The sequence below is a fragment of the Physella acuta genome, unplaced genomic scaffold (assembly GCF_028476545.2).
Source record: "Physella acuta isolate Inbredline_101_S28 unplaced genomic scaffold, ASM2847654v3 ptg000325l, whole genome shotgun sequence".
NCBI lineage: Eukaryota > Metazoa > Mollusca > Gastropoda > Physidae > Physella > Physella acuta.
The window spans coordinates 235,176-262,622 of record NW_026731844.1 but is presented as its reverse complement, the minus strand read 5'-3'; the positions used below and the strand labels follow the sequence as shown (position 1 = coordinate 262,622).

Genomic DNA, 27,447 nt, shown 5'->3' with positions numbered 1-27,447 from the left:
ATGTATGAATTATGTAGGACATATGACATTTGTAGGATATATGACAAATGTAGGACATGTATGAATTATGTAGGACATGTGACGAGTATGCAGGGCACGTAGCCCTTTTGTAACACATCTTTACAAGCTTTTAGAGATGTAATAAATCTTTGGGAGTTGTAACGAATGTGTAGCAACGTAACACATGTATGTAACATGTAAAACACATGTAGTACATTATGTAAAATCTCACACATCTGTTGTACATGTATGTAACATCTCACACATCTGTAGTACATGTATGTAACATATCACACATCTGTAGTACATGTATGTAACATATCACACATCTGTAGTACATGTATGTAACATATCACACATCTGTAGTACATGTATGTAACATATCACACATCTGTAGTACATGTATGTAACATATCACACATCTGTAGTACAACGCTACCCTCGGGCCAAGAGTTACATCGCCACCCCCGGGGCACGAGTTATATATAACTTACAACGCCACCGCGGGCCAGAGGAGTAACAACACCACCCCCGGCTACGAGTTACACCGCCACCCCCGGGCCAGGCTTTACAATACCACCCCCGGGTCACTAGTTATAACTTAAAATGCCACCCCCGGGCCACGAGTTACACCGCCACCCCCGGGCCACGAGTTACAACGCCACCGCCGGGACAGAGTTCTGCGACTGCGTGTTTTTCCTGACGAGTGTCGTGTACTCCGTGTACGAGTGCATGGATATCGCGCGCTGGCCATCCGTGCTCCGGCAGCAACAGCACGCGCAGCAGCTGAACCGGTGGAAGATGACCTTGAACTTGCTGCGGAAGTTGTCGCTGAAGACGCAGTAGAGGACGGGGTTGGCGGCGCTGTTGATGTACGCCAGCGTGGTGGTGAAGACGTAGAAGACCCAGGTGGCGTCGAACCCGGCGCTGGAGAACAGGTTGTAGAAGAGCATGACCTGATGCGGGGAGTAGCTCAGGAAGTAGATGGCGACACTGGCCATCAGCATCTTGACCACACCTTTCCTGGCGCGGATCGCCTCGCTGTAAGCGCGCGCCGGACCCCGCCCTTTTGGGCGCGAGGCGCTACTTATCCCCCCGCTGTTGCGGTGAAGTTTCTCGACCCCGACGAACAATCGTTTGCCGATGACGGCGTAGCATACGACTTGGATGACGAGGGGGCCCATGTAGAAGAGGGCCGATTCGGTGTATTTAAAGATGGAGTTGAAGAACTCGTGATGGGTCCTGTTGGGGTGGAACACGATGATGCAGAAGTTTTGGGGCGGGGTCTCCGACAGCTGCATCACGCGGTTGAAGACTGCGGTGGGGGTGGCGCACAGGCCGGAGAACATCCAGATGGTAACCATGACGACGAGGATACGCCGTTTGGTGCAGAATATGTGGGCTTTGATGGGGAACACAATGGCGATGTACCTGGGGATTAGAGAGGACACATTTTAATCATGTCACAAATAACAAATATGGGGAACACAATGGCGATGTACCTGGGGATTAGAGAGGACACATTTTAATCATGTCACAAATAACAAATATGGGGAACACAATGGCGATGTACCTGGGGATTAGAGAGGACACATTTTAATCTTGTCACTGATAGAGAGGACACATTTTAATCATGTCACTAATAGAGAGAACACATTTTAATCATGTCGATAATAGAGAGGACACATTTTAATCATGTCACTAATAGAGAGGACACATTTTAATCATGTCGATAATAGAGAGAACACATTTTAATCTTGTCACTAATAGAGAGGACACATTTTAATCTTGTCACTAATAGAGAGGACACATTTTAATCATGTCACTAATAGAGAGGACACATTTTAATCATGTCACTAATAGAGAGGACACATTTTAATCATGTCACTAATAGAGAGAACACATTTTAATCATGGCACTAATAGAGAGGACACATTTTAATCATGGCACTAATAGAGAGGACACATTTTAATCATGTCACTAATAGAGAGAACACATTTTAATCATGGCACTAATAGAGAGGACACATTTTAATCATGGCACTAATAGAGAGGACACATTTTAATTATGGCACTAATAGAGAGGACACATTTTAATCCTGTCACTAATAGAGAGGACACATTTTAATCATTTCACTAATAGAGAGGACACATTTTAATCATGTCACTGATAGAGAGAACACATTTTAATCATGTCACTAATAGAGAGGACACATTTTAATCATGTCACTAATAGAGAGAACACATTTTAATCATGTCACTAATAGAGAGGACACATTTTAATCATGTCGATAATAGAGAGGACACATTTTAATCATGTCACTAATAGAGAGGGCACATTTTAATCCTGTCACTAATAGAGAGGACACATTTTAATCATGTCACTAATAGAGAGGACACATTTTAATCATGTCACTAATAGAGAGGACACATTTTAATCATGTCACTAATAGAGAGGACACATTTTAATCATGTCACTAATAGAGAGGACACATTTTAATCATGGCACTAATAGAGAGGACACATTTTAATCATGTCACTAATAGAGAGGACACATTTTAATCATATCACTAATAGAGAGGACACATTTTAATCATGTCACTAATAGAGAGGACACATTTTAATCATGGCACTAATAGAGAGGACACATTTTAATCATGTCACTAATAGAGAGGACACATTTTAATCATGTCACTAATAGAGAGGACACATTTTAATCATGTCACTAATAGAGAGGACACATTTTAATCATGTCACTAATAGAGAGGACACATTTTAATCCTGTCACTAATAGAGAGGACACATTTTAATCATGTCACTAATAGAGAGGACACATTTTAATCATGTCACTAATAGAGAGGACACATTTTAATCATGTCACTAATAGAGAGGACACATTTTAATCATGGCACTAATAGAGAGGACACATTTTAATCATGGCACTAATAGAGAGGACACATTTTAATCATGTCACTAATAGAGAGGACACATTTTAATCATGTCACTAATAGAGAGGACACATTTTAATCATGTCACTGATAGAGAGAACACATTTTAATCATGTCACTAATAGAGAGGACACATTTTAATCATGTCACTAATAGAGAGGACACATTTTAATCATGTCACTAATAGAGAGGACACATTTTAATCATGTCACTAATAGAGAGAACACATTTTAATTATGGCACTAATAGAGAGGACACATTTTAATCCTGTCACTAATAGAGAGGACACATTTTAATCATGTCACTGATAGAGAGGACACATTTTAATCATGTCACTAATAGAGAGGACACATTTTAATCATGTCACTAATAGAGAGAACACATTTTAATCATGTCACTAATAGAGAGGACACATTTTAATCATGTCGATAATAGAGAGGACACATTTTAATCATGGCACTAATAGAGAGGACACATTTTAATCATGTCACTGATAGAGAGGACACATTTTAATCCTGTCACTAATAGAGAGGACACATTTTAATCATGTCACTAATAGAGAGGACACATTTTAATCATGTCACTAATAGAGAGGACACATTTTAATCATGTCACTGATAGAGAGGACACATTTTAATCATGTCACTAATAGAGAGGACACATTTTAATCATGTCACTGATAGAGAGAACACATTTTAATCATGTCACTAATAGAGAGGACACATTTTAATCATGTCACTAATAGAGAGGACACATTTTAATCATGTCACTAATAGAGAGGACACATTTTAATCTTGTCACTAATAGAGAGGACACATTTTAATCTTGTCACTAATAGAGAGGACGTTTTAATCATGTCACTAATAGAGAGGACACATTTTAATCATGTCACTAATAGGACACATTTTAATCATGGCACTAATAGAGAGGACACATTTTAATCATGTCACTAATAGAGAGAACACATTTTAATCATGTCACTAATAGAGAGGACACATTTTAATCATGTCGATAATAGAGAGGACACATTTTAATCATGTCACTAATAGAGAGGACACATTTTAATCATGTCACTGATAGAGAGGACACATTTTAATCATGTCACTAATAGAGAGGACGTTTTAATCATGTCACTAATAGAGAGGGAGAGGACGTTTTAATCTTTTCACAAATAACAAATATGGGGACCACAATGGCGACATACCTGGGGTGAAGGGTGGACACATTTTAATCATGTAACTGATTAACAAATATTGTCTGTTTTAAAACTTTCATTTCCCGTGTGCGTGCACGTGCGAGGCAACATATTTGTTTTATGGATACATCGGATGGAATTAAATGTTAAGAGAGTTTGGGCTGCACAAAGCCTTAATTTTAAATACACTATCACAACTATTACTCGGCGCGCTTTATGTTTCAAATGCTCAAAGCCTTATATATATATATATATATATATATATATATATATATATATATATATATATATATATATATATATATATATATATATATATATAGCTTCCACAGAACCATACTGTTTTAACTCAATTTTTCGTTTTTTTTCCGAGATTTATACACCGTTATATTCTAAATCTATCAAAGAATGATGGACAAGAAATTCACGGCCCTATCTTTCACCATTATAACACCTGCGTTCAATTTGACCAAGTGATTACTATAGATTAAAGGAAGCAAAGGAAAATAAAGGAAAACAAAACTTTAAAGCCTTGATGTGAACATTTTAGAAAAGGTGGGTATTATATATCCGAACCGAATCAGAACATTGTTTACCTTTCCAACATTTCGAATTTTTTTTAAAGCATTTTTTTTACACAATCTAATTTACCTCCCTTCAAACCTTCCCTGCTGCGGAGAGCTCTCCTAAAGGAGAAAACACTGTTTTAAAAGTTTGCCTTTGATGGTCAAATCCCATGCGGACCATCCGCCTGTGTCACCTAGTAGTTGGCGCGGGCGTGGGCAGTGTTTATAAAGACAAATGACAAAAATACCGCGAGGACAAAAGGCAAGTCGTACAACAACAAGTTTGTGTGGATACAGCAACAAGTTTGTTGAAAAAAATCAAGCTGTATATAAAAGCCCACGTAAAACCAATGTTGTTGATAAACACACTAAAAGTTCTGAAAATAATAAAGTTAAGTAAAAAAGCTGAAAACTTGTGTTTTGTGTTTAAATAAACCATGCTTTCATACAATAGCTTGACGCGCGGTTCGCTAATTCAACTGCTTTAAAAAATGTATATATATATATATATATATATATATATATATATATATATATATATATATATATATATATAGTATATATATATATATATACTATATATATATACACTATATATATATATACACTATATATATATATATATATATATATATATATATATATATATATATATATATATATATATATATATATATATATATATATATATATATATATATATTACACTTTTTGTGTATGGCCGTTTCAATGAATTGAGCGGTATTTTGTCATGTCACTTATTCCAACAACGAATTAAACGAATTACGCCCTTGTCATTAGATTTACTGATACAATAGAGAGAGAGAGAGAGAGAGAGACCTTCCTCATTTATCTATTAACAACACAAAAAACTCCATATTTTTAGCGCAGACATTTATAATTAGGTTTTAACTGTCCTATATTTAAAAATATATGGGAAAAACCCAATTATGAACATGTTTTGTATTACTAAAAATAATAACGAATTTATTAAAGAAATCTCGTTATAGTTCAGCCAGTGTTAAATTCGTACATAGGATTCGTCTTGATAATGTTTAGATAATTCTTAAATTAAACAAAACAAGAATTCTATTTTCAGGCAGAAGACAATAGCACGTGTTTCGTCACCACACAACAGGCGTCGTCTTAATGAAGCAGACGTGACAGAGCTGAATGACAACATGGTTTCGTATCTGACAGAGCTGAATAGGACAACATGGTTTCGTATCTGACAGAGCTGAATAGGACAACATGGTTTCGTATCTGACAGCTCTAAATGTGACAACATGGTTTCGTATCTGACAGAGATGAATGAGAAAACATGGTTTCGTATCTGACAGAGCTAAATGGGACAACATGGTTTCGTATCTGACAGAGCTGAATAGGACAACATGGTTTCGTATCTGACAGAGATGAATGAGAAAACATGGTTTCGTATCTGACAGAGCTAAATGGGACAACATGGTTTCGTATCTGACAGAGCTGAATAGGACAACATGGTTTCGTATCTGACAGAGCTGAATAGGACAACATGGTTTCGTATCTGACAGAGCTGAAAGAAACAACATGGTGTCGTATCTGACAGCTGAATGCGACAACATGGTTTCGTATCTGACAGAGCTGAATAGGACAACATGGTTTCGTATCTGACAGAGCTAAATGGGACAACATGGTTTCGTATCTGACACAGCTGAAAGAAACAACATGGTTTCGTATCTGACAGAGCTAAATGGGACAACATGGTTTCGTATCTGACAGAGCTAAATAGAAAAACATGGTTTCGTATCTGACAGAGCTGAATAGGACAACATGGTTTCGTATCTGACAGAGCTAAATGGGACAACATGGTTTCGTATCTGACAGAGCTGAATAGGACAACATGGTTTCGTATCTGACAGAGCTAAATAGGGCAACATGGTTTCGTATCTGACAGAGCTGAAAGAAACAACATGGTTTCGTATCTGACAGAGCTAAATGGGACAACATGGTTTCGTATATGACAGAGCTGAATAGGACAACATGGTTTCGTATCTGACAGAGCTAAATAGGACAACATGGGTTCGTATCTGACAGAGCTGAATAGGACAACATGGTTTCGTATCTGACAGAGCTGAATAGGACAACATGGTTTCGTATCTGACAGAGATGAATAGGACAACATGGTTTCGTATCTGACAGAGCTGAATAGGACAACATGATTTCGTATCTGACAGAGCTAAATAGGACAACATGGTTTCGTATCTTGTGTTCAGCTCACTTTTTAACTCTCATCTTTCTGTCGCTCTTTATGAACTTGAAAGTTTTTGTTCTAAAGAAAGTTAAAAAAAAGGAAAACAACTTTTTAACAAACCGATCAGTTACAGGCAATGACCTCAATCAAAGAACATTTTTTTTTTAAACCAGCGTCTCGACAGCGGCAATGTTTCATCAACTGGAAACGTCCAATTCTCGCCAAATGTCACCATCATGCATTGTGTCATCTATATTTTCTGCACATAAAGGGAAATCACTGTCCTTATCGAAGACAAACTGGTTATTCCCCTTTAAGAAGAGTTTCCTAATCTTCAAGTTACACTTTGTTCCAATCTCAAGCCATTTGTTCGGAGGCCGATACACTGAGGAATAGAATTACAGAACAATATCACCCGGGTCCTAGTTTCTTAAAACTCGAAAACGAATTATATCAATGTCTCTGTAAGATCGCAAATTATAGATCTATTTTTGTAGATTGCTTTTACAGAACGAAAATAGATCTTAGCCTTAGGACGTGTGTGTAGTTGTTTAATATATTTTTCAATTGAGAAAAATCTATAGCTTCCAGGATAAATCGAGAAAAAGTATAAAATATATTTAAAATAAAATATACTTAACCGACAAATACGTTCTTTAGACAGTGTCTAAAGCAATGAAAAGTGTATCGTCTGTGGAGCAGATAGGACAAGTTTTAATCATGTCACTGATAACAAATATGGTGAACCACTCTGATAATATTGAGGTTGGGACACAATATCATACAATTTATCCAAAATTGGATTTTATAAACACTTAATTTTTTCAAGAGTTTTTGGTTAAATGTTTTTTGGTTAAATACGTATTGAGGGCAACATAGTTTTTTTGGTCAAATAAATATTTTTGATAAAGAAAGTTTTGGTCAAAGAAGTTTTTAGGTAAAGTTTAAAAAAAATGTTTTGAGAAGAATCTCGGCAAATCCTAACGTCTATTGGGTTCGTGGAGGTTACGAATCTGACCAGTGGCCTCCCATTAGATTTACCTAACGTGTGATGACCTATGGTCAACAATTAGATTTACCTAACGGTTTGATGACTTATGGTCAACAATTAGATTTACCTAACGGTGTGATGACCTGTGGTCAACAATTAGATTTACCTAACGGTGTGATGACCTGTGGTCAACAATTAGATTTACCTAACGGTTTGATGACCTATGGTCAACAATTAGATTTACCTAACGGTTTGATGACCTATGGTCAACAATTAGATTTACCTAACGGTGTGATGACTTATGGTCAACAATTAGATTTACCTAACGGTTTGATGACCTATGGTCAACAATTAGATTTACCTAACGGTGTGATGACCTATGGTCAACAATTAGATTTACCTAACGTGTGATGACTTATGGTCAACAATTAGATTTACCTAACGGTTTGATGACCTATGGTCAACAATTAGATTTACCTAACGTGTGATGACTTATGGTCAACAATTAGATTTACCTAACGGTTTGATGACCTATGGTCAACAATTAGATTTACCTAACGGTGTGATGACCTGTGGTCAACAATTAGATTTACCTAACGTGTGATGACTTATGGTCAACAATTAGATTTACCTAACGGTTTGATGACCTATGGTCAACAATTAGATTTACCTAACGGTGTGATGACTTATGGTCAACAATTAGATTTACCTAACGGTTTGATGACCTATGGTCAACAATTAGATTTACCTAACGGTGTGATGACCTATGGTCAACAATTAGATTTACCTAACGGTTTGATGACCTATGGTCAACAATTAGATTTACCTAACGGTTTGATGACCTATGGTCAACAATTAGATTTACCTAACGTGTGATGACTTATGGTCAACAATTAGATTTACCTAACGGTTTGATGACCTATGGTCAACAATTAGATTTACCTAACGGTTTGATGACCTATGGTCAACAATTAGATTTACCTAACGGTGTGATGACCTGTGGTCAACAATTAGATTTACCTAACGGTTTGATGACCTATGGTCAACAATTAGATTTACCTAACGTGTGATGACTTATGGTCAACAATTAGATTTACCTAACGGTTTGATGACCTATGGTCAACAATTAGATTTACCTAACGGTGTGATGACTTATGGTCAACAATTAGATTTACCTAACGGTTTGATGACCTATGGTCAACAATTAGATTTACCTAACGGTGTGATGACCTATGGTCAACAATTAGATTTACCTAACGGTGTGATGACCTGTGGTCAACAATTAGATTTACCTAACGGTTTGATGACCTATGGTCAACAATTAGATTTACCTAACGGTGTGATGACCTGTGGTCAACAATTAGATTTACCTAACGGTTTGATGACCTATGGTCAACAATTAGATTTACCTAACGTGTGATGACTTATGGTCAACAATTAGATTTACCTAACGGTGTGATGACCTATGGTCAACAATTAGATTTACCTAACGGTGTGATGACCTATGGTCAACAATTAGATACACATACCTTGATGGATCTATAAATAGAATTTCAGCATCCATGAAATAAAATAACTATTGACCTCTAGTTGATAAAATCAATTCATTCTTTTGTGTAACATAATTGATATAAGACTACATAGATTATGCTGAAGATTCTATCGAGGAATGTCAATGTGCTTATATAGGACATTGTATATGTAATTTTATAAGATATTGTGTTGCGAATTAGGACAATGGTAGTGATTATGCCGGTGATTGAGAAGGAAATTGTATTGAAGATTGTGTAGCTTATAAATCCAGAAAACTAAAAGCCTTCTTTATACGAAGTTCGATTGCAATATCGCGTAGGCTTGCTCATTGTCCGCAGTTATCAGAAGAGCCTCAATTCCGTTTTTACGATGTACATCATGTTCACGTTTACCAGCTCACAGATCTCAAATTTCTGTCGCCGAAAAAAAAATCTCCAATCTCAAAGTTGAGTTAAAAAAAGAATTTCCGGTGTAAATATTTGATGGGAGCCCACAAAAAGAAACGGTCGTCTGCTTGTTATGTGAGCTCTTGCAGACGAGCCAAGCGCTGTCGTCTGTTGTATGGACTATATGGTAAGATCATCTGTTCTACATGTTATTTAAGGAGGCATCAGAGGCAGAGTAAATATGTACATTGTGGGTCGTGGGTTGGATGTCCAGTTGAGATCTATAGCCTTGGTCGTGAATGTCCAGTTGAGATCTATAGCGTTGGTCGTGAATGTCCAGTTGAGATCTATAGCCTTGGTCGTGAATGTCCAGTTGAGATCTATAGCGTTGGTCGTGGGTTGAATGTCCAGTTGATATCTATAGCGTTGGTCGTGAATGTTCAGTTGAGATCTATAGCGTTGGTCGTGAATGTCCAGTTGAGATCTATAGCGTTGGTCGTGAATGTCCAGTTGAGATCTATAGCGTTGGTCGTGAATGTCCAGTTGAGATCTATAGCGTTGGTCGTGAATGTCCAGTTGAGATCTATAGCGTTGGTCGTGAATGTCCAGTTGAGATCTATAGCGTTGGTCGTGAATGTCCAGTTGAGATCTATAGCGTTGGTCGTGGGTTGAATGTCCAGTTGAGATCTATAGCGTTGGTCGTGAATGTCCAGTTGAAATCTATAGCGTGTGTCGTGAATGTCCAGTTGAGATCTATAGCGTTGGTCGTGAATGTCCAGCTGAGATCTATAGCGTTGGTCGTGAATGTCCAGTTGAGATCTATAGCGTTGGTCGTGAATGTCCAGTTGAGATCTATAGCGTTGGTCGTGAATGTCCAGTTGAGATCTATAGCGTTGGTCGTGAATGTCCAGTTGAGATCTATAGCGTTGTCCCTTGAACAATATACAAGGCTGATTTTGATTGATTTTGGAGTTATCTCTCCTTTTCACAGCTTCCGTGCTTCATCTGCACAGGTCCAACCTCGGTACTTCTGGAGTTAACTAGTTAACTATTTTAAAAATGTAGCTTTACTACAACCAGTGGCGTAGCGAGGTCGGGTGTAACCCGGTGCGGCAACTGATGGTGTCACTCCCCCTCCCCATAGGAAAAAAATTTATATATGTATATATATATGTATATATATATATATATATATATTCTATATACACTTGTAAGTATGTGTATTCGCATGTGTATATGTTTTCAAATATTTTTTTCTTCTGCTGGATGTATTTAATTTTTTACCCCCCCCCCCACACCATACATGAATTAACCTGATTAACAAATAGCTTATTACGATTCTCAAACAAACCGTTTTCCTCAGGCATATATATTGCAACGTTGAGCTGATGTAATTCTCCCCCCCCCCCTTTGTCACCCCCACGGTGATTGCTTTAAATTGTGCTCAGATAACACTAACGATTTGTATCTATATTCGGTTATAAATTCAGCTGGATGTTGCATGTTTTCTTTATCATTAGCAGGTTTACGTCATGGTGTCACCCCCCTCCACCCGTGTCGGGATTTGTCCACTTTGTTCTTAAATGACTATTGAATTCACTCTAATTAATCATTAAATTAATTGAAATAATTTTTCTGTATATATTTTGCTATTTTTTGCCTTGGTGGCACCCCCTTAAATGGTGTCACCCGGTGCGGTCCGCACCCACCTCTCGCTACGCCTCTGACTACAACACAAGAGTGTATTATTTGAATAAAACAAGACTTTCTAAAAATATAAAACCGTGTTTTAACACAATTCAAACAGTGCTACTGAAACAAACATAAAATGAAATTTCTTTTAGTCAAATAGTGCTCTACTAAAGCAAAAATGGAGTTTCTTTACTAAAAAATCGCTGTGCCAAAATAAAAATGTTTATTTTATCAACCAGCGCCTTGCTAAAACAAAAATGGAGTTTCTTTAATCAAACAGCGGTTTACTAAAACACGATGAATGAAAACGTGCTAGGTCAAAAATTTCATGGTCCGGATCGAAAACTCATTACCAAGGGAAGCGACTCCTGTTCTGTCTGTGATTATCTCCCTTGGTTTGAGTTCTCCGCTTAGTAAGGAAATCGGGATTTTTCTTTGTGTTGTATTTGTTGCGAGCATGGGCAAACTTGGACAAAGAATGGGCGATTCGATTAAAGCTGTTGACCGCATAACAAACGGAGGCACAGAAATCTTTGGACTTCATTTCACTCGGACATTGTACAACCGTCTCTCACGATTTAATTGTCAGGTTAATTAAGTTACCCGAATACAACATGTTTGGAAACGATAACAGTAAAAGAAAATTACAATACTTTTTATGATTAATTAATATGTAATTAGATTGAAGTTATTTAGATATTGCTCATTGCCATCTGGAAATTTATATAATATACAATGTTTGTAATGTATAGCTAGGAAAAAGACAGAAGAAGCTGAGTTTTAATGTTTTTACCACAAACCAACAAATGACTGAGTGATGTAACAAAACTTGTATCAATTAAAGTCGTTTTTAAAGTGTATGTTCGATGTATGTGTAGGTACGACAAGGATAATATAAGTAGGGTTGGCAATATAATTATAAATGTTGAATGATATAAGTCGGGTTGGCAATATAAATATAAATGTAGAATGATTTAAGCAGGGTTGGCAATAAATAAATGTAGAATGATATAAGTAGGGTTTGAAACAGTGAAATGTAGTATATTACATATAGGGTTGACAACAGACACATGTAGAATGAAAGAAGTAGGGTTGATAATAGACAAATGTAGAATGATATAAGTTGGGTTGGACATGGACAAGTGTAGAATGCTGGCTATGAAAAAAAAACGTGTGCAACTATAACAAACATAAGGACCTTAGAATGAACGCTCATCACACGAAGAGTTCAAAAGCTGGTGACGAATCGGCCTTCAGCTTGAGCCAATAGGTCGTATGGGTAGGTCGCCCAACATTAAAGGAAGCGTTAACATCGTATTATTGCGATGGTCACACAATCTCTTCATGTAACAGATTTTTACCCAGTCTATCAATGACAGAGAACTCTATTTTGAACTTGTATTGGTCTACTAAGTACACTTTAGAGCTATGGAGTTCTACACACAAATCAGAGTACGGTACGTGTATTGAGTACACTCGGGTGTACTGAGTACCCTTTAGGTAAACGAACATATTTGACCTGCTTGTAATAGAAAGCAAATTGTTTTTTATAACTCCACCCAGCAGATCTACTTCCTTTTGATGTCGATCTGGGGGTGACTGATGGGGTGTCATTGGGGTGTCGTGGGGTGTCAGGGGTTGATGTGAATACGAGATTAAAACCACAGAGGTCACATGTGTTAATGATGTCGAGATCGCGGAGTGCGGGGCTAGCATAGACAGACACATAGAGTTTTTATCTAATTGATTTACTGATTGTCCAGTGGGTCATTTGGTACACATAGGTCTACACAGACGCGTGTACATATATATATTTACATATATATATATATATATATATATATATATATATATATATATATATATATATATATATATATATATATATATTTACATATATATATATACATATATATGTATATACACACCCATATATATATATATATATATATATATATATATATATATATATATATATATATATATATATATATATATATATATATATATATATGTATATACACACCCATATATATATATATATATATATATATATATATATATATATATATATATATATATATATATATATATATATATATATATATATATATATATATATATATATATATATATATGTATATACATATATAAATAAATAAATAAATAAATATATATATATATATATATATATATATATATATATATATATATATATATATATATATATATATATATATATATATTTATATATATATATATATATATATATATATATGGCGAATATAAAATTCTACATGTACATACATTTATCTTCATGACGAATTTACAATTGTACACATACATGCACATCTATTTATATTTCAATTGACAAATATAAAACTGAACTAAAGTGATTTCTAGAGCGAACTTCTTTTTAAGTATTAATGCAAAATAAAATTTGTTTTTCCCCCGTTAATCTTGGTGCATTTAAACCTTGTTATTAAATGGATTAAAGATGTTTTTAGCCACAGGCTAGAAGGGGAGACTACTTTGTAATTGTTTTGCACATCAGATAAGCCTTTGAGTAATAATCTGCTTTTGGAGACATCAAGAGTTCTCCCCGCTGAAAAAAAAAACTTGGATGGGATAAAAAAAAAATTATAAATAAAATATGAAATAATTTTTAAAGACGTAACTGCACATTTTTTGGGATATGGTTTGTGTGAAAAAAGTGGAGAAGATTTGCAATTCAAATCGTCGGATTAATCGTCGTGAGTGGTATCGATACTAGGAACGTGAGATCTTAAGTAGATCGATACTTTAGTGGGGAACTTTTTATTTTCTAGGGTTTTCTGGGGTCTTACAGGGCAACCTCCTGCTGAGGACAGGGCAACTTTCTCTGGGGTCATAGAGGGTAACTTTCTGTTGGGGTCATACAGGGCAACTTTCTGTTGGGGTCTTACAGGGCAACTGCTGGGGTCTTACAGGGCAACTGCTGGGGTCTTACAGGGCAACTGCTGGGGTCTTACAGGGCAACTGCTGGGGTCTTACAGGGCAACTGCTGGGGTCTTACAGGGCAACTTTCTGCTGGGGTCTTACAGGGCAACTGCTGGGGTCTTACAGGGCAACTGTTGGGGTCATACAGGGCAACTTTCTGTTGGGGTCTTACAGGGCAACTGCTGGGGTCTTACAGGGCAACTGCTGGGGTCTTACAGGGCAACTGCTGGGGTCTTACAGGGCAACTGCTGGGGTCTTACAGGGCAACTGCTGGGGTCTTACAGGGCAACTTTCTGCTGGGGTCTTACAGGGCAACTGCTGGGGTCTTACAGGGCAACTGTTGGGGTCATACAGGGCAACTTTCTGTTGGGGTCTTACAGGGCAACTGCTGGGGTCTTACAGGGCAACTGCTGGGGTCTTACAGGGCAACTGTTGGGGTCATACAGGGCAACTTTCTGTTGGGGTCTTACAGGGCAACTGCTGGGGTCTTACAGGGCAACTGCTGGGGTCTTACAGGGCAACTGTTGGGGTCTTACAGGGCAACTGCTGGGGTCTTACAGGGCAACTGCTGGGGTCTTACAGGGCAACTGCTGGGGTCTTACAGGGCAACTGCTGGGGTCTTACAGGGCAACTGCTGGGGTCTTACAGGGCAACTGTTGGGGTCTTACAGGGCAACTGCTGGGGTCTTACAGGGCAACTGTTGGGGTCTTACAGGGCAACTTTCTGTTGGGGTCTAACAGGACAACTGCTGGGGTCTTACAGGGCAACTGCTGGGGTCTTACAGGGCAACTGTTGGGGTCTTACAGGGCAACTTTCTGTTGGGGTCTTACAGGGCAACTTTCTGTTGGGGTCTTACAGGGCAACTGTTGGGGTCTTACAGGGCAACTGCTGGGGTCTTACAGGGCAACTGTTGGGGTCTTACAGGGCAACTTTCTGTTGGGGTCTAACAGGACAACTGCTGGGGTCTTACAGGGCAACTGCTGGGGTCTTACAGGGCAACTGTTGGGGTCTTACAGGGCAACTTTCTGTTGGGGTCATACAGGGCAACTTTCTGTTGGGGTCTTACAGGGCAACTGCTGGGGTCTTACAGGGCAACTGTTGGGGTCTTACAGGGCAACTTTCTGTTGGGGTCTAACAGGACAACTGCTGGGGTCTTACAGGGCAACTGCTGGGGTCTTACAGGGCAACTGCTGGGGTCTTACAGGGCAACTGCTGGGGTCTTACAGGGCAACTGCTGGGGTCTTACAGGGCAACTTTCTGTTGGGGTCTTACAGGGCAACTGTTGGGATCTTACAGGGCAACTTTCTGTTGGGGTCTTACAGGGCAACTTTCTGTTGGGGTCTTACAGGGCAACTGCTGGGGTCTTACAGGGCAACTGCTGGGGTCTTACAGGGCAAATGTTGGGGTCTTACAGGGCAACTTTCTGTTGGGGTCTTACAGGGCAACTTTCTGTTGGGGTCTAACAGGACAACTGCTGGGGTCTTACAGGGCAACTGCTGGGGTCTTACAGGGCAACTGCTGGGGTCTTACAGGGCAACTGCTGGGGTCTTACAGGGCAACTGCTGGGGTCTTACAGGGCAACTTTCTGTTGGGGTCTTACAGGGCAACTTTCTGTTGGGGTCTAACAGGACAACTGCTGGGGTCTTACAGGGCAACTGCTGGGGTCTTACAGGGCAACTTTCTGTTGGGGTCTTACAGGGCAACTGTTGGGGTCTTACAGGGCAACTTTCTGTTGGGGTCTTACAGGGCAACTTTCTGTTGGGGTCTTACAGGGCAACTGCTGGGGTCTTACAGGGCAACTGTTGGGGTCTTACAGGGCAACTTTCTGTTGGGGTCTTACAGGGCAACTTTCTGTTGGGGTCTTACAGGGCAACTTTGTGCTGGGGTCTTACAGGGCATTCTGTTGGGGTCTTACAGGGCAACTTTCTGTTGGGGTCTTACAGGGCAACTTTGTGCTGGGGTCTTACAGGGCAACTTTCTGTTGGGGTCTTACAGGGCAACTTTCTGTTGGGGTCACACAGGACAACTTTGTGCTGGGGTCTTACAGGGCAACTGTTGGGGTCTTACAGGGCAACTGCTGGGGTCTTACAGGACAACTGTTGGGGTCATAGAGGGCAACTTTCTGCTGGGGTCTTACAAGGCAACTACTGTGGTGATAATATTACAAATCCTGCCCATGTAAGCTTGGCCCAGACTGTGTAATGTAGAGCAATGCTCGGATGGTAAATCAGTTTATGGTTTTATATTGGAGCACTATACAGGTCGTGAGATGATTGAATGTCCTGTCCTCACGTCCTACATGTCCTGTCCTTATGTGCTCACATGTCCAATGTGTCCTCATTCGATGTCTTACGACTCCTTAAGTCCCACATGTCCTGTCTATGTTCAATGTCCTACATGGTGGGGACTACTGAGACTTCCCGTCCCCGGGCTAGTCGATATTCTAAATTAAAAAAAGATCAGTGGTCGGTGTGATGGACTGAGCGGTCTGTGACGTCTGCTGGGAGAAAATTATGGGATGGATGTTCCAGAGTTCCAGAGTGGCGTGGACTTCCTCGAATCCATGGCAATAAAATAAAAAAACCAATGGGATTAAAATCCATCCATCCATCAATCAATAACTTGTCTACTTGTCCGATTTTTAATTATTTATAGATCAAATTATTTTCTTCCTGCCTACGTCGACCTCTGTCCTGAGATCAACCTCTGACCTCTCAAGGCCGCCCACTGACCTCAAGTGTAACGCTCGGAAATATGGATACAGGTCAAGCCGTGGCTGTATCCATGGTAACCTGAGATGTAGGGGGTAGGCTACCGTAGGCGCTGGTAGTAGTGCTATAAGGTTGCTGTGTTGGACTGGAGGTGGTTGCTGTAGATGTGTTGGACTGGGGGTGGTTGTTATAAATGTTTTGGGCTGTAGTGGTTGCTGTAGATGTCGGTCTGTGGTATTTGCTTTCGATATTAAACCTGGGCCTGTACGCTAATTAAAGCGTCCAGTGTGTGTGGATTTGTTAAGAGAGCGACATTTGTGCCCTGAATTTTAATCACTTGAGATGATTAAAAAAAACTACATAATTAACATCCGCATGATGCGTGTTAATTATGCGTTCATTTAATTTCAACATTATTATTGTTAAATACATATTTTAAAATAAATACATTCCATATTTAAATCGTATGATTTACTGTGGATATGAGGCTGGGTGTGTGGGTGGTGGTGGGTGGGTTGAGGGTGAATGGTTTGACGTAATGCTAATGGTAAATCACATATGACAGGCTGATCTATATTTTATCTGCAGTACATACAAACTTATACGACAAGATTACAGCGTCCCGTACTGATGATGCCGCAATTTTAACTGACGACAATGTAAATGACGACAAGGTAACACCTTATACATGGGTCACTATAAATAGCTGTAACCATAAACACCTGTATTACCTTACAGCCTTGTATCACCCTACATTATTGTGTCACCTTACATCAATGAGTCATCATTACCACTGTCTCAATGTAACCCTTTGTTACGTTACATCCATGTGTCACCACATACCCTTGTTTGATACAAGTCTATACATCAAGACAACTCGCTTGCATGTACACAACTCCATAAATAGTACTACATACACTGTCTATAATATAGTCCAAATTACACACTCTACACATACAACTACTGCACATACTAAAAAAACATTCTACACTTTCCCGTCTAGGGAGAATTTAAGAGTAATCGTTTAAAAAATATCGAAATCGAGATTTTCACAAATCTGGGGAAATCTAAACCCAGCTTGAACTAAATTCCGCATCTGAAAGGGGATACCAGATGGTTGGACTCTGGGCTAACAAACCGGACCAGCAAATCAAAGCTCGTTACAGAAATGACCAGAGGCCGCATAAGTTGTGGTAATAGTGGTCACACCAAGTTCTTCTTTATTTACTGAGTGCGGTTGTTTGTGTACATCTTGCATGTATTTCTTGCTTAGTTCATCAGATCACAACACAAAACGTGAACTTAATTTACTGAGCGAGGTTGTTTGTGAACTTCTTGCAAGTATTTCTTGTTCTTGCTTTGTACCCTCATTATATCAATACTCAGGGCGTGAAAGATATGAAAAAAAAAACAACCACCCACTATATTTCTTAGAGGGGGGGGGAGTATTGTATTACCTTATTTAAAATCTGGCCTTTGATGGGAAATAAATCATGGCCCCGGCAGCTTATTCCTTTTTGGCCAGCGAAATTCCCCCCCCCCCTCCCCCTCCTCCCCGCGGTGATGTATGATTGAACTTTGTTTAGGTAATTGCCACATTGCTCCAATAATATGTTTCCCGCGCATCTCCCATCCACTTCCGGCGTGTGCACCCCAGCAGACGGTGGACAGCTTGACGTCTGGTAAAGTTGGTTAGGTTTTGTCTAGTTCCTGCATGACCGTGACCTTTAGATGGGTTTTGGAATAAATCTTTACGTCGTTGTAACGTCAGTTAGGGGGTAGATTTGTAGAGGGGTAGATTTGTAAAGGGGTAGATTTGTAGAGGGGTAGATTTGTAGAGGCTAGATTTGTAGAGGGGTAGATTTGTAGAGGGGTAGATGAAGAGGGTTAAATTTGTAGACGCATTTAAAAAAAAGATAAACAGAAGGTGGACAATGTAAGTAATATCAACAGATGGATTCATTACTTTCAGAATACCAAAAAAAAAAAAAAAAAAAGACCAGCGATCAATTTACACCTCCAAACAATATTATTTTATATTGCAGATGTTTTATATCACATTTCTTTATAACACTTTTACCTTATATAACACATTATTATAAATGATAAACTTTCTTCTTAAATTTATCCCTAACGATCAGGGTTTATTTCAGATATTTTCCTCCAAGGGGTGAGGGTGGGGGGGGGGGGGGGGGGGATGCGAAAATTTATAAAAGTCTTTAGCATCTATAGACATTATATAATTTTAAAAAATTCGTCCAGGGGGTAGGGGCGGAGGGGGATAGCGTCCTTAGAAGCTCATGAAAGAAACACTGCTAACGATAACACACAATTTGTAGCGCCCATTTTGAGAAAAAAATACGAACGACTTCCAGAACAAAAACTCCGACATTTGTTTCTCTTTTTTTATATTTGAACCAGCCATTTTTCTTATCCGAATAACAATCCCAATTTTCACACTCTAATGGCCCAACTTGCTTAATACCCGGTATCGCACTTAGTTTACCGCCGTATCGATTTCTATCTGTATTCGAAAAAAATCGTTCATCAACACCGAGGTCACCAAAAAGGGACATAACTCGCAACTCTGGTTTAAAAAAATGAAATAACAAGGTCTACCTCACAGCTCTGTATGCCAGCTGCACTCTTCAGAACCGGAGCAAATACAATCTCCATACCATTCTAATCCAGACAATTTGAAATTTAAATAACAAGTAAACACTTCATCCTCATATCCAATCATATTTACCGAAAGAGGGCGCTGGAAGCGGCTAGCGTCAAGGACGTCGGTAACAAGGCTATAAATAGAACAGCAAGTGCTAACATTTATTTTCCTTTTCATCGTGGTAATACATTCGGTGTTTGTTCGGTTAACGTCCAACCACAACTAAGGAAATACAAAAAAAAAGGTTTTGTTTACATTTCTGTTCAAAAATAGCCGCAGTTACCGCCCCTGAATTTTGTGAGTGCAAGGTCTAATGGAGTAGGTAATGAAAGGCAATTGTCTACATTGAGCCGTTCTATTACGATACTATAGTGCTACAATAGTACTACAAAAAAGTGCGCAACGCATTCAAAAGGTTTTTGTAAAAACATCGGCAGGACATTGAACTTATTGAATTGAAGGGATTGAATGAATTGAAGGGATTGAAGGGATTGCATTTATTTTTCTAGCCAATATCGCTACGAGGATTTGGGTTATGGTTAAGGGCTAGGGTCAACGATGTGGTTTCGGGTCCCAATTTTCTTTAAATCTTGGGTCCACCATTTGGTCAGTTAACTGTCTCTGGTAAGATTATGATTTGGCCTAGGGTCCGTATTGAGTCAAGATATACCCTCTGGTCAGGATTATGGTTAGACCTAGGGTCAATATAGGGTCAAGATATACTCTCTAGTTAGATTATGGCTAGGCCTAGGTCCACGATTTGGTCAAGATATACTCTCTGGTCAGGATTATGGTTAGGTCTAGGGTCAATATAGGGTCAAGATATACTCTCTAGTTAGATTATGGTTAGGTCCAGGGTCCGTATTGAGTCAAGATATACTCTCTAGTCACGATTATGGTTAGGTCTCGGGTCCACGATTGGGTCAAGATATACACTCTGGTCAGCATTATGGTTAGACCTAGGGTCAATATAGGGTCAAGATATACTCTCTAGTTAGATTATGGATAAGGTAAAAGCCTCGGTTAAGCCAGCAGCACTAACCAAGGACTCTGTTGGCACGGACATAGATGTGAGAACTGAGTCGCAGAATGACGGGGTGGGTGAGGGCAGATGTAGATCTATGTAGAGGTCTCGGTATGATACAGCGTATCTAGCGCGTAGTTGTCTTGTGTATGGTGTAAACAAGTTAAGTGTCGAGAACTTTAGGATGCGACATTAGACACTAACGCTGCTCGGCAAACTCAAGTAAGAAAATTGATTCTCGTGTAGCCCTAACCTAGATTTCAGATTTTATTGTTGTATCCTGAATAACATTGATATATATTATATACCCTTATAACATTGATTGTTAACCCTGTATAACGATGATTGTTATACCAATTGATTATCAAAGCCTTTCTGCAACTAGATGTGTACAAAAACTCTAACCATAATGAGATAAATTATGGGATATATTCCATAATGAGATAAATTATGGGATATATTCCATAATTTCTGATGTATCTTGCGATATCTTAGATATACACTGGTATTTGTTGGACATTTTTCGAATATAACCTGATATTTCTAACATTATTCTGTGATTGCAATAATATATTCGGGGGTTTCGTTAAAATTTTAAGACATATTTTGAGAATTCTGCATGATAAACTGTGGTTCAAAGAAACAAGAGAGTATTCAATAGTTGTTAAATAATAATTCAACGATCATGTACTCTAGACACACTTGTGACCGCCATTTTCTGACGGAATCAGGGAGTTGAATGGTGAACTTAAAAAAAAAACAACATTTAAAATATTCCTACTGGCGACAATTCAAGTTTGATTTCGAACATGATGTTGGCTGTGAATTCTAAGAAATTAGGTGACATACTTTTTGTGGTAGACTAGCAGGGGTTTTGTCTGTGTCTGAAGGACTGTGACAGACTTTAATGCAGACATTTTGTCTGTGCTTGTTAAGACAGTTACAGAGAATAGTGTTTAAACTTAAATATAATCACAGGCCTTCACGCTCAACTTTTTTGTTGGTTTTAACTTTATTTAAAAACACAGCAACAACCGAAGATGTATAGACTACATTATATTCTACATGCAGGCTGTAAGTACTTTACTACGTTCATTGAACGTGAAGTTGTAATGTTGGGATGGAGGTTTGTTATCTCTTAGACAAGAGATCACCCAAGTACTGTAACTCACGTGAAATGGGAGATAACTGTAAACATAATTAGGAGGTTATTTTCGAGATACGTATCGCATTCTTTCTTCTTATATATAGCTGTTGTCAAGGATTTAGTTAATTGCCGAATTGCAAACATGTTTTTTTTCTCTATAGAAGTAAATAAAAAATAAAAGTAAATATTCTCCAAGAAGTAAACACAATTTAGGCGTGTTGCCTTGAACTTGGTAAACTTGTAACTGCGTACTACCGGGAAGAAAACTTTTTGTCATTCAACGTTTTCATAAAGTACGCGCCAACAATAGCAAATACGGCTGGTTGATTGCGCGCTATTTAGTGGGTCCGGGTTCACAGACTTGAACATTTTACCAAACATCTAATCTTCTCCGTGTTTTTATTCACCTAAATCCAATTTGGCAAGGCTCATTTGGCAACAAGTACACAGCTACCAGCCCACACTGGGCAGCTTCTTCGATACTAATAGAATTTGTGTATTATTTTGTTGGGTTTCATTAATTCTTAGCTCGGGTTCGACCTGGTATTTAGCACGAGGGAAGGTCGCAGGGACCTCTTGAGACTGGTCGACTTGTTGAAATCAAGTCCGAACTACTCACTGTGGTGTTTTTTTATGTTCAAGGAGGAGGGGGTGAGTAGACGAGGTGTCTGAGATACTCACACTTGTCGCGCCCACCCACCACTACCGCAAGGATTACGAGGATGAGGTGGAAAGGCGGTGTATGATATATGCTTACCACTCCCACTCACAGCGGACACTCCTAGCCCCACCCCACACTCCTAGCCCCACCCCACACTCCTAGCCCCACCCCACACTCCTAGCCCCACCCGACATTCCCAGTCCCACCCCACACTCCCAGCCCCACCCAACACTCCCAGCCCCACCCCACACTCCCAGCCCCACCCCAAACTTCCAGCCCCACCCCACACTCCCAGCCCCACCCCAAACTTCCAGCCCCACTACACACTCCCAGCCCCACCCCACACTCCCAGCCCCACCCCACACCCCACACTCCCAGCCCCACCCCACACCCCACACCCCACACTCCCAGCCCCACCCCAAACTTCCAGCACACACCCCACCCCACACTCCCAGCCCCACCCCAAACTTCCAGCACACACCCCACCCCACACTCCCAGCCCCACCCCAAACTTCCAGCACACAACCCACACTCCCAGCCCCACCCCAAACTTCCAGCACACAACCCACACTCCCAGCCCCACCACAAACTTCCAGCACACAACCCACACTCCCAGCCCCACCCCACACTCCTATCCCCACCCACACCAAACATAACTAGGGGATGAGTAGAGACAGTAATTTAATTGTTTATATCGGTGACCACAACCCACAACATAATCAAGATACAGTAATCAACCAGCGGTAAGCCCAGGTCAGTTTGTCACCGCTAGGTATCCTTGTTAATTCCACTCTAGCCAGGTCCAAAATATCTTGACCAGTTCTAGCCAGTTCAAAAACATGTCCAGTTCTATTCAGGTCCAAAATATCTTGACCAGTTCTAGCCAGGTCCAAAATATCTTGACCAGTTCTATCCAGATCCAAAACATGTTGACCAGTGCTATCCAGATCTAAAATATCTTGACCAGTTCTATCCAGATCCAAAACATGTTGACCAGTGCTATCCAGATCTAAAATATCTTGACCAGTTCTATCCAGATCCAAAACATGTTGACCAGTGCTATCCAGATCTAAAATATCTTGACCAGTTCTATCCAGATCCAAAACATGTTGACCAGTGCTATCCAGATCTAAAATATCTTGACCAGTTCTATCCAGATCCAAAACATGTTGACCAGTGCTATCCAGATCTAAAATATCTTGACCAGTTCTATCCAGATCCAAAACATGTTGAACAATCCATTTTCCAAGATTAAGCTCTGTTCAAGGTAACTCAATAAGGGGAACTAACTTTTTCTACCGGCTAAATGAGTGAGATTCATTCTTTTGGTTAATTTACGACAGGACATCCGGTGAATGAAAGAAAAGAAAACTGTAGCCCAATTATATCTAAGTTTTTAAAAGATCCACTGTAGTTTTTGTATTCATTTAATTATACGGAACAATAATTTAAATCATGATTATTTAAAAAATACAGCTTTAGAATTATAGTGCAAGAAATTTAAATTTTCTTATAAATAAATTGGTGGGGTGGGGTGTATAAAGCTATTCTTTTGTTATTCTTAAACTTTCTGGCGAACAAAAATTAAATGTAAGGGCATTCGTTAACTGAGCAGGGTCAAGGTGAGATCACCAGTCTCTGTGGTCACAGCCGTCAAACATATGAGAAAACTTGAACCTTATTTTTTTACTCTATTTCACACGACCCGCGACTCAAAAATAATGTTAACCCATTTCTGCAACAGTAAACAAATTGACCTGACGGGTTACACGATTTTCATATTCTCGAACCTATTTTATCTTAACATTTTATTTACTGTGAATTGATGGCAATGTTTCTTCTCTTATTTAAATTTTTTTTTATCGTCAGAAAAAAAAAGATTCCTTACTTCTGCACGGCAAACTCGTTCAATGAGTTATCTTTCCTTAACAATTGTGTTCCCCCCCCCCCCCCACCCCCCACCCCCCAACCCGCCCCCATTTTCCCCCGTCCATAGGAACAGATACGTGAGAAAAGATCAATGAACAAAAAACTCATCAGTAATTTTGTATCACGCTTAGCGGTCAGCTGATTTATCGCGGTCCATTCATAGATATCTACACGTGATCAAGTCAAGCGATGACGGAGGTATGGGGTAGATAGAGGGATGGACACACGTTGGGAAAGACAGGAGGTAAAGACAGGAGGTATGGGGTAGATAGAGAGATGGACACACATTGGGAAAGACAGGAGGTATGGGGTAGATAGAGAGATGGACACACGTTGGAGGTATGGGGTAGATAGAGAGATGGACACACGTTGGGAAAGACAGGAGGTATGGGGTAGATAGACGGATGGACACACGTTGGGAAAGACAGGAGGTATGGGGTAGATAGACAGATGGACACACGTTGGGAAAGACAGGAGGTATGGGGTAGATAGAGAGATGGACACACGTTGGGAAAGACAGGAGGTATGGGGTAGATAGAGAGATGGACACACGTTGGGAAAGACAGGAGGTATGGGGTAGATAGAGAGATGGACACACGTTGGGAAAGACAGGAGGTATGGGGTAGATAGAGAGATGGACACACGTTGGGAAAGACAGGAGGTATGGGGTAGATAGAGAGATGGACACACGTTGGGAAAGACAGGAGGTATGGGGTAGATAGAGAGATGGACACACGTTGGGAAAGACAGGAGGTATGGGGTAGATAGAGAGATGGACACACGTTGGGAAAGACAGGAGGTATGGGGTAGATAGAGAGATGGACACACGTTGGGAAAGACAAGAGATAAAGACAGGAGGAATGGGGTAGATAGAGAGACGGACACACGTTGGGAAAGACAGGAGGTATGGGGTAGATAGAGAGATGGACACACGTTGGGAAAGACAGGAGGTAAAGACAGGAGGTATGGGGTAGATAGAGAGATGGACACACGTTGGGAAAGACAGGAGGTATGGGGTAGATAGAGAGATGGACACACGTTGGGAAAGACAGGAGGTATGGGGTAGATAGAGAGATGGACACACGTTGGGAAAGACAGGAGGTATGGGGTAGATAGAGAGACGGACACACGTTGGGAAAGACAGGAGGTATGGGGTAGATAGAGAGATGGACACACGTTGGGAAAGACAAGAGATAAAGACAGGAGGTATGGGGTAGATAGAGAGACGGACACACGTTGGGAAAGACAGGAGGTATGGGGTATATAGAGAGATGGACACACGTTGGGAAAGACAAGAGATAAAGACAGGAGGTATGGGGTAGATAGAGAGACGGACACACGTTGGGAAAGACAGGAGGTATGGGGTAGATTGAGAGATGGACACACGTTGGGAAAGACAGGAGGTATGGGGTAGATAGAGAGACGGACACACGTTGGGAAAGACAGGAGGTATGGGGTAGATAGAGAGATGGACACACGTTGGGAAAGTCAGGAGGTATGGGGTAGATAGAGAGATGGACACACGTTGGGAAAGACAGGAGGTATGGGGTAGATAGACGGACACACGTTGGGAAAGACAGGAGGTATGGGGTAGATAGACGGACACACGTTGGGAAAGACAGGAGGTATGGGGTAGATAGAGAGATGGACACACGTTGGGAAAGACAAGAGATAAAGACAGGAGGTATGGGGTAGATAGAGAGACGGACACACGTTGGGAAAGACAGGAGGTATGGGGTAGATTGAGAGATGGACACACGTTGGGAAAGACAGGAGGTATGGGGTAGATAGAGAGACGGACACACGTTGGGAAAGACAGGAGGTATGGGGTAGATAGAGAGATGGACACACGTTGGGAAAGACAAGAGATAAAGACAGGAGGTATGGGGTAGATAGAGAGACGGACACACGTTGGGAAAGACAGGAGGTATGGGGTAGATAGAGAGATGGACACACGTTGGGAAAGACAGGAGGTATGGGGTAGATAGAGAGATGGACACACGTTGGGAAAGACAGGAGGTAGATAGAGAGATGGACACACGTTGGGAAAGACAGGAGGTAAAGACAGGAGGTATGGGGTAGATAGAGAGATGGACACACGTTGGGAAAGACAGGAGGTATGGGGTAGATAGAGAGATGGACACACGTTGGGAAAGACAGGAGGTATGGGGTAGATAGAGAGATGGACACACGTTGGAAAAGACAGGAGGTATGGGGTAGATAGAGAGATGGACACACGTTGGGAAAGACAGGAGGTATGGGGTAGATAGAGAGATGGACACACGTTGGGAAAGACAGGAGGTATGGGGTAGATAGAGAGATGGACACACGTTGGGAAAGACAGGATATAAAGACAGGAGGTATGGGGTAGATAGAGAGATGGACACACGTTGGGAAAGACAGGAGGTAAAGACAGGAGGTATGGGGTAGATAGAGAGATGGACACACGTTGGGAAAGACAAGAGATAAAGACAGGAGGTATGGGGTAGATAGAGAGATGGACACACGTTGGGAAAGACAGGAGGTATGGGGTAGATAGAGAGATGGACACACGTTGGAAAAGACAGGAGGTATGGGGTAGATAGAGAGATGGACACACGTTGGGAAAGACAGGAGGTATGGGGTAGATAGAGAGATGGACACACGTTGGGAAAGACAGGAGGTATGGGATAGATAGAGAGATGGACACACGTTGGGAAAGACAGGAGGTATGGGGTAGATAGAGAGATGGACACACGTTGGGAAAGACAGGAGGTATGGAGTAGATAGAGAGATGGACACACGTTGGGAA

At 40.2% G+C, this 27,447-nt stretch overlaps 1 protein-coding gene across 1 annotated transcript in view; it reads right to left on the bottom strand.

The window, feature by feature from the left end:
• Window positions 1-653: 653 nt before the first annotated feature.
• The window catches only part of LOC131940707 (neuropeptide receptor 15-like), a 100,774-nt gene continuing 73,980 nt past the window's right edge, over window positions 654-27,447 (bottom strand). Inside the window, exon 3 of the mRNA XM_059299464.1 lies at window positions 654-1,431. Coding sequence (XP_059155447.1) covers window positions 654-1,431 — 778 coding nt within the window. The remainder of the gene's footprint in view (window positions 1,432-27,447) is intronic.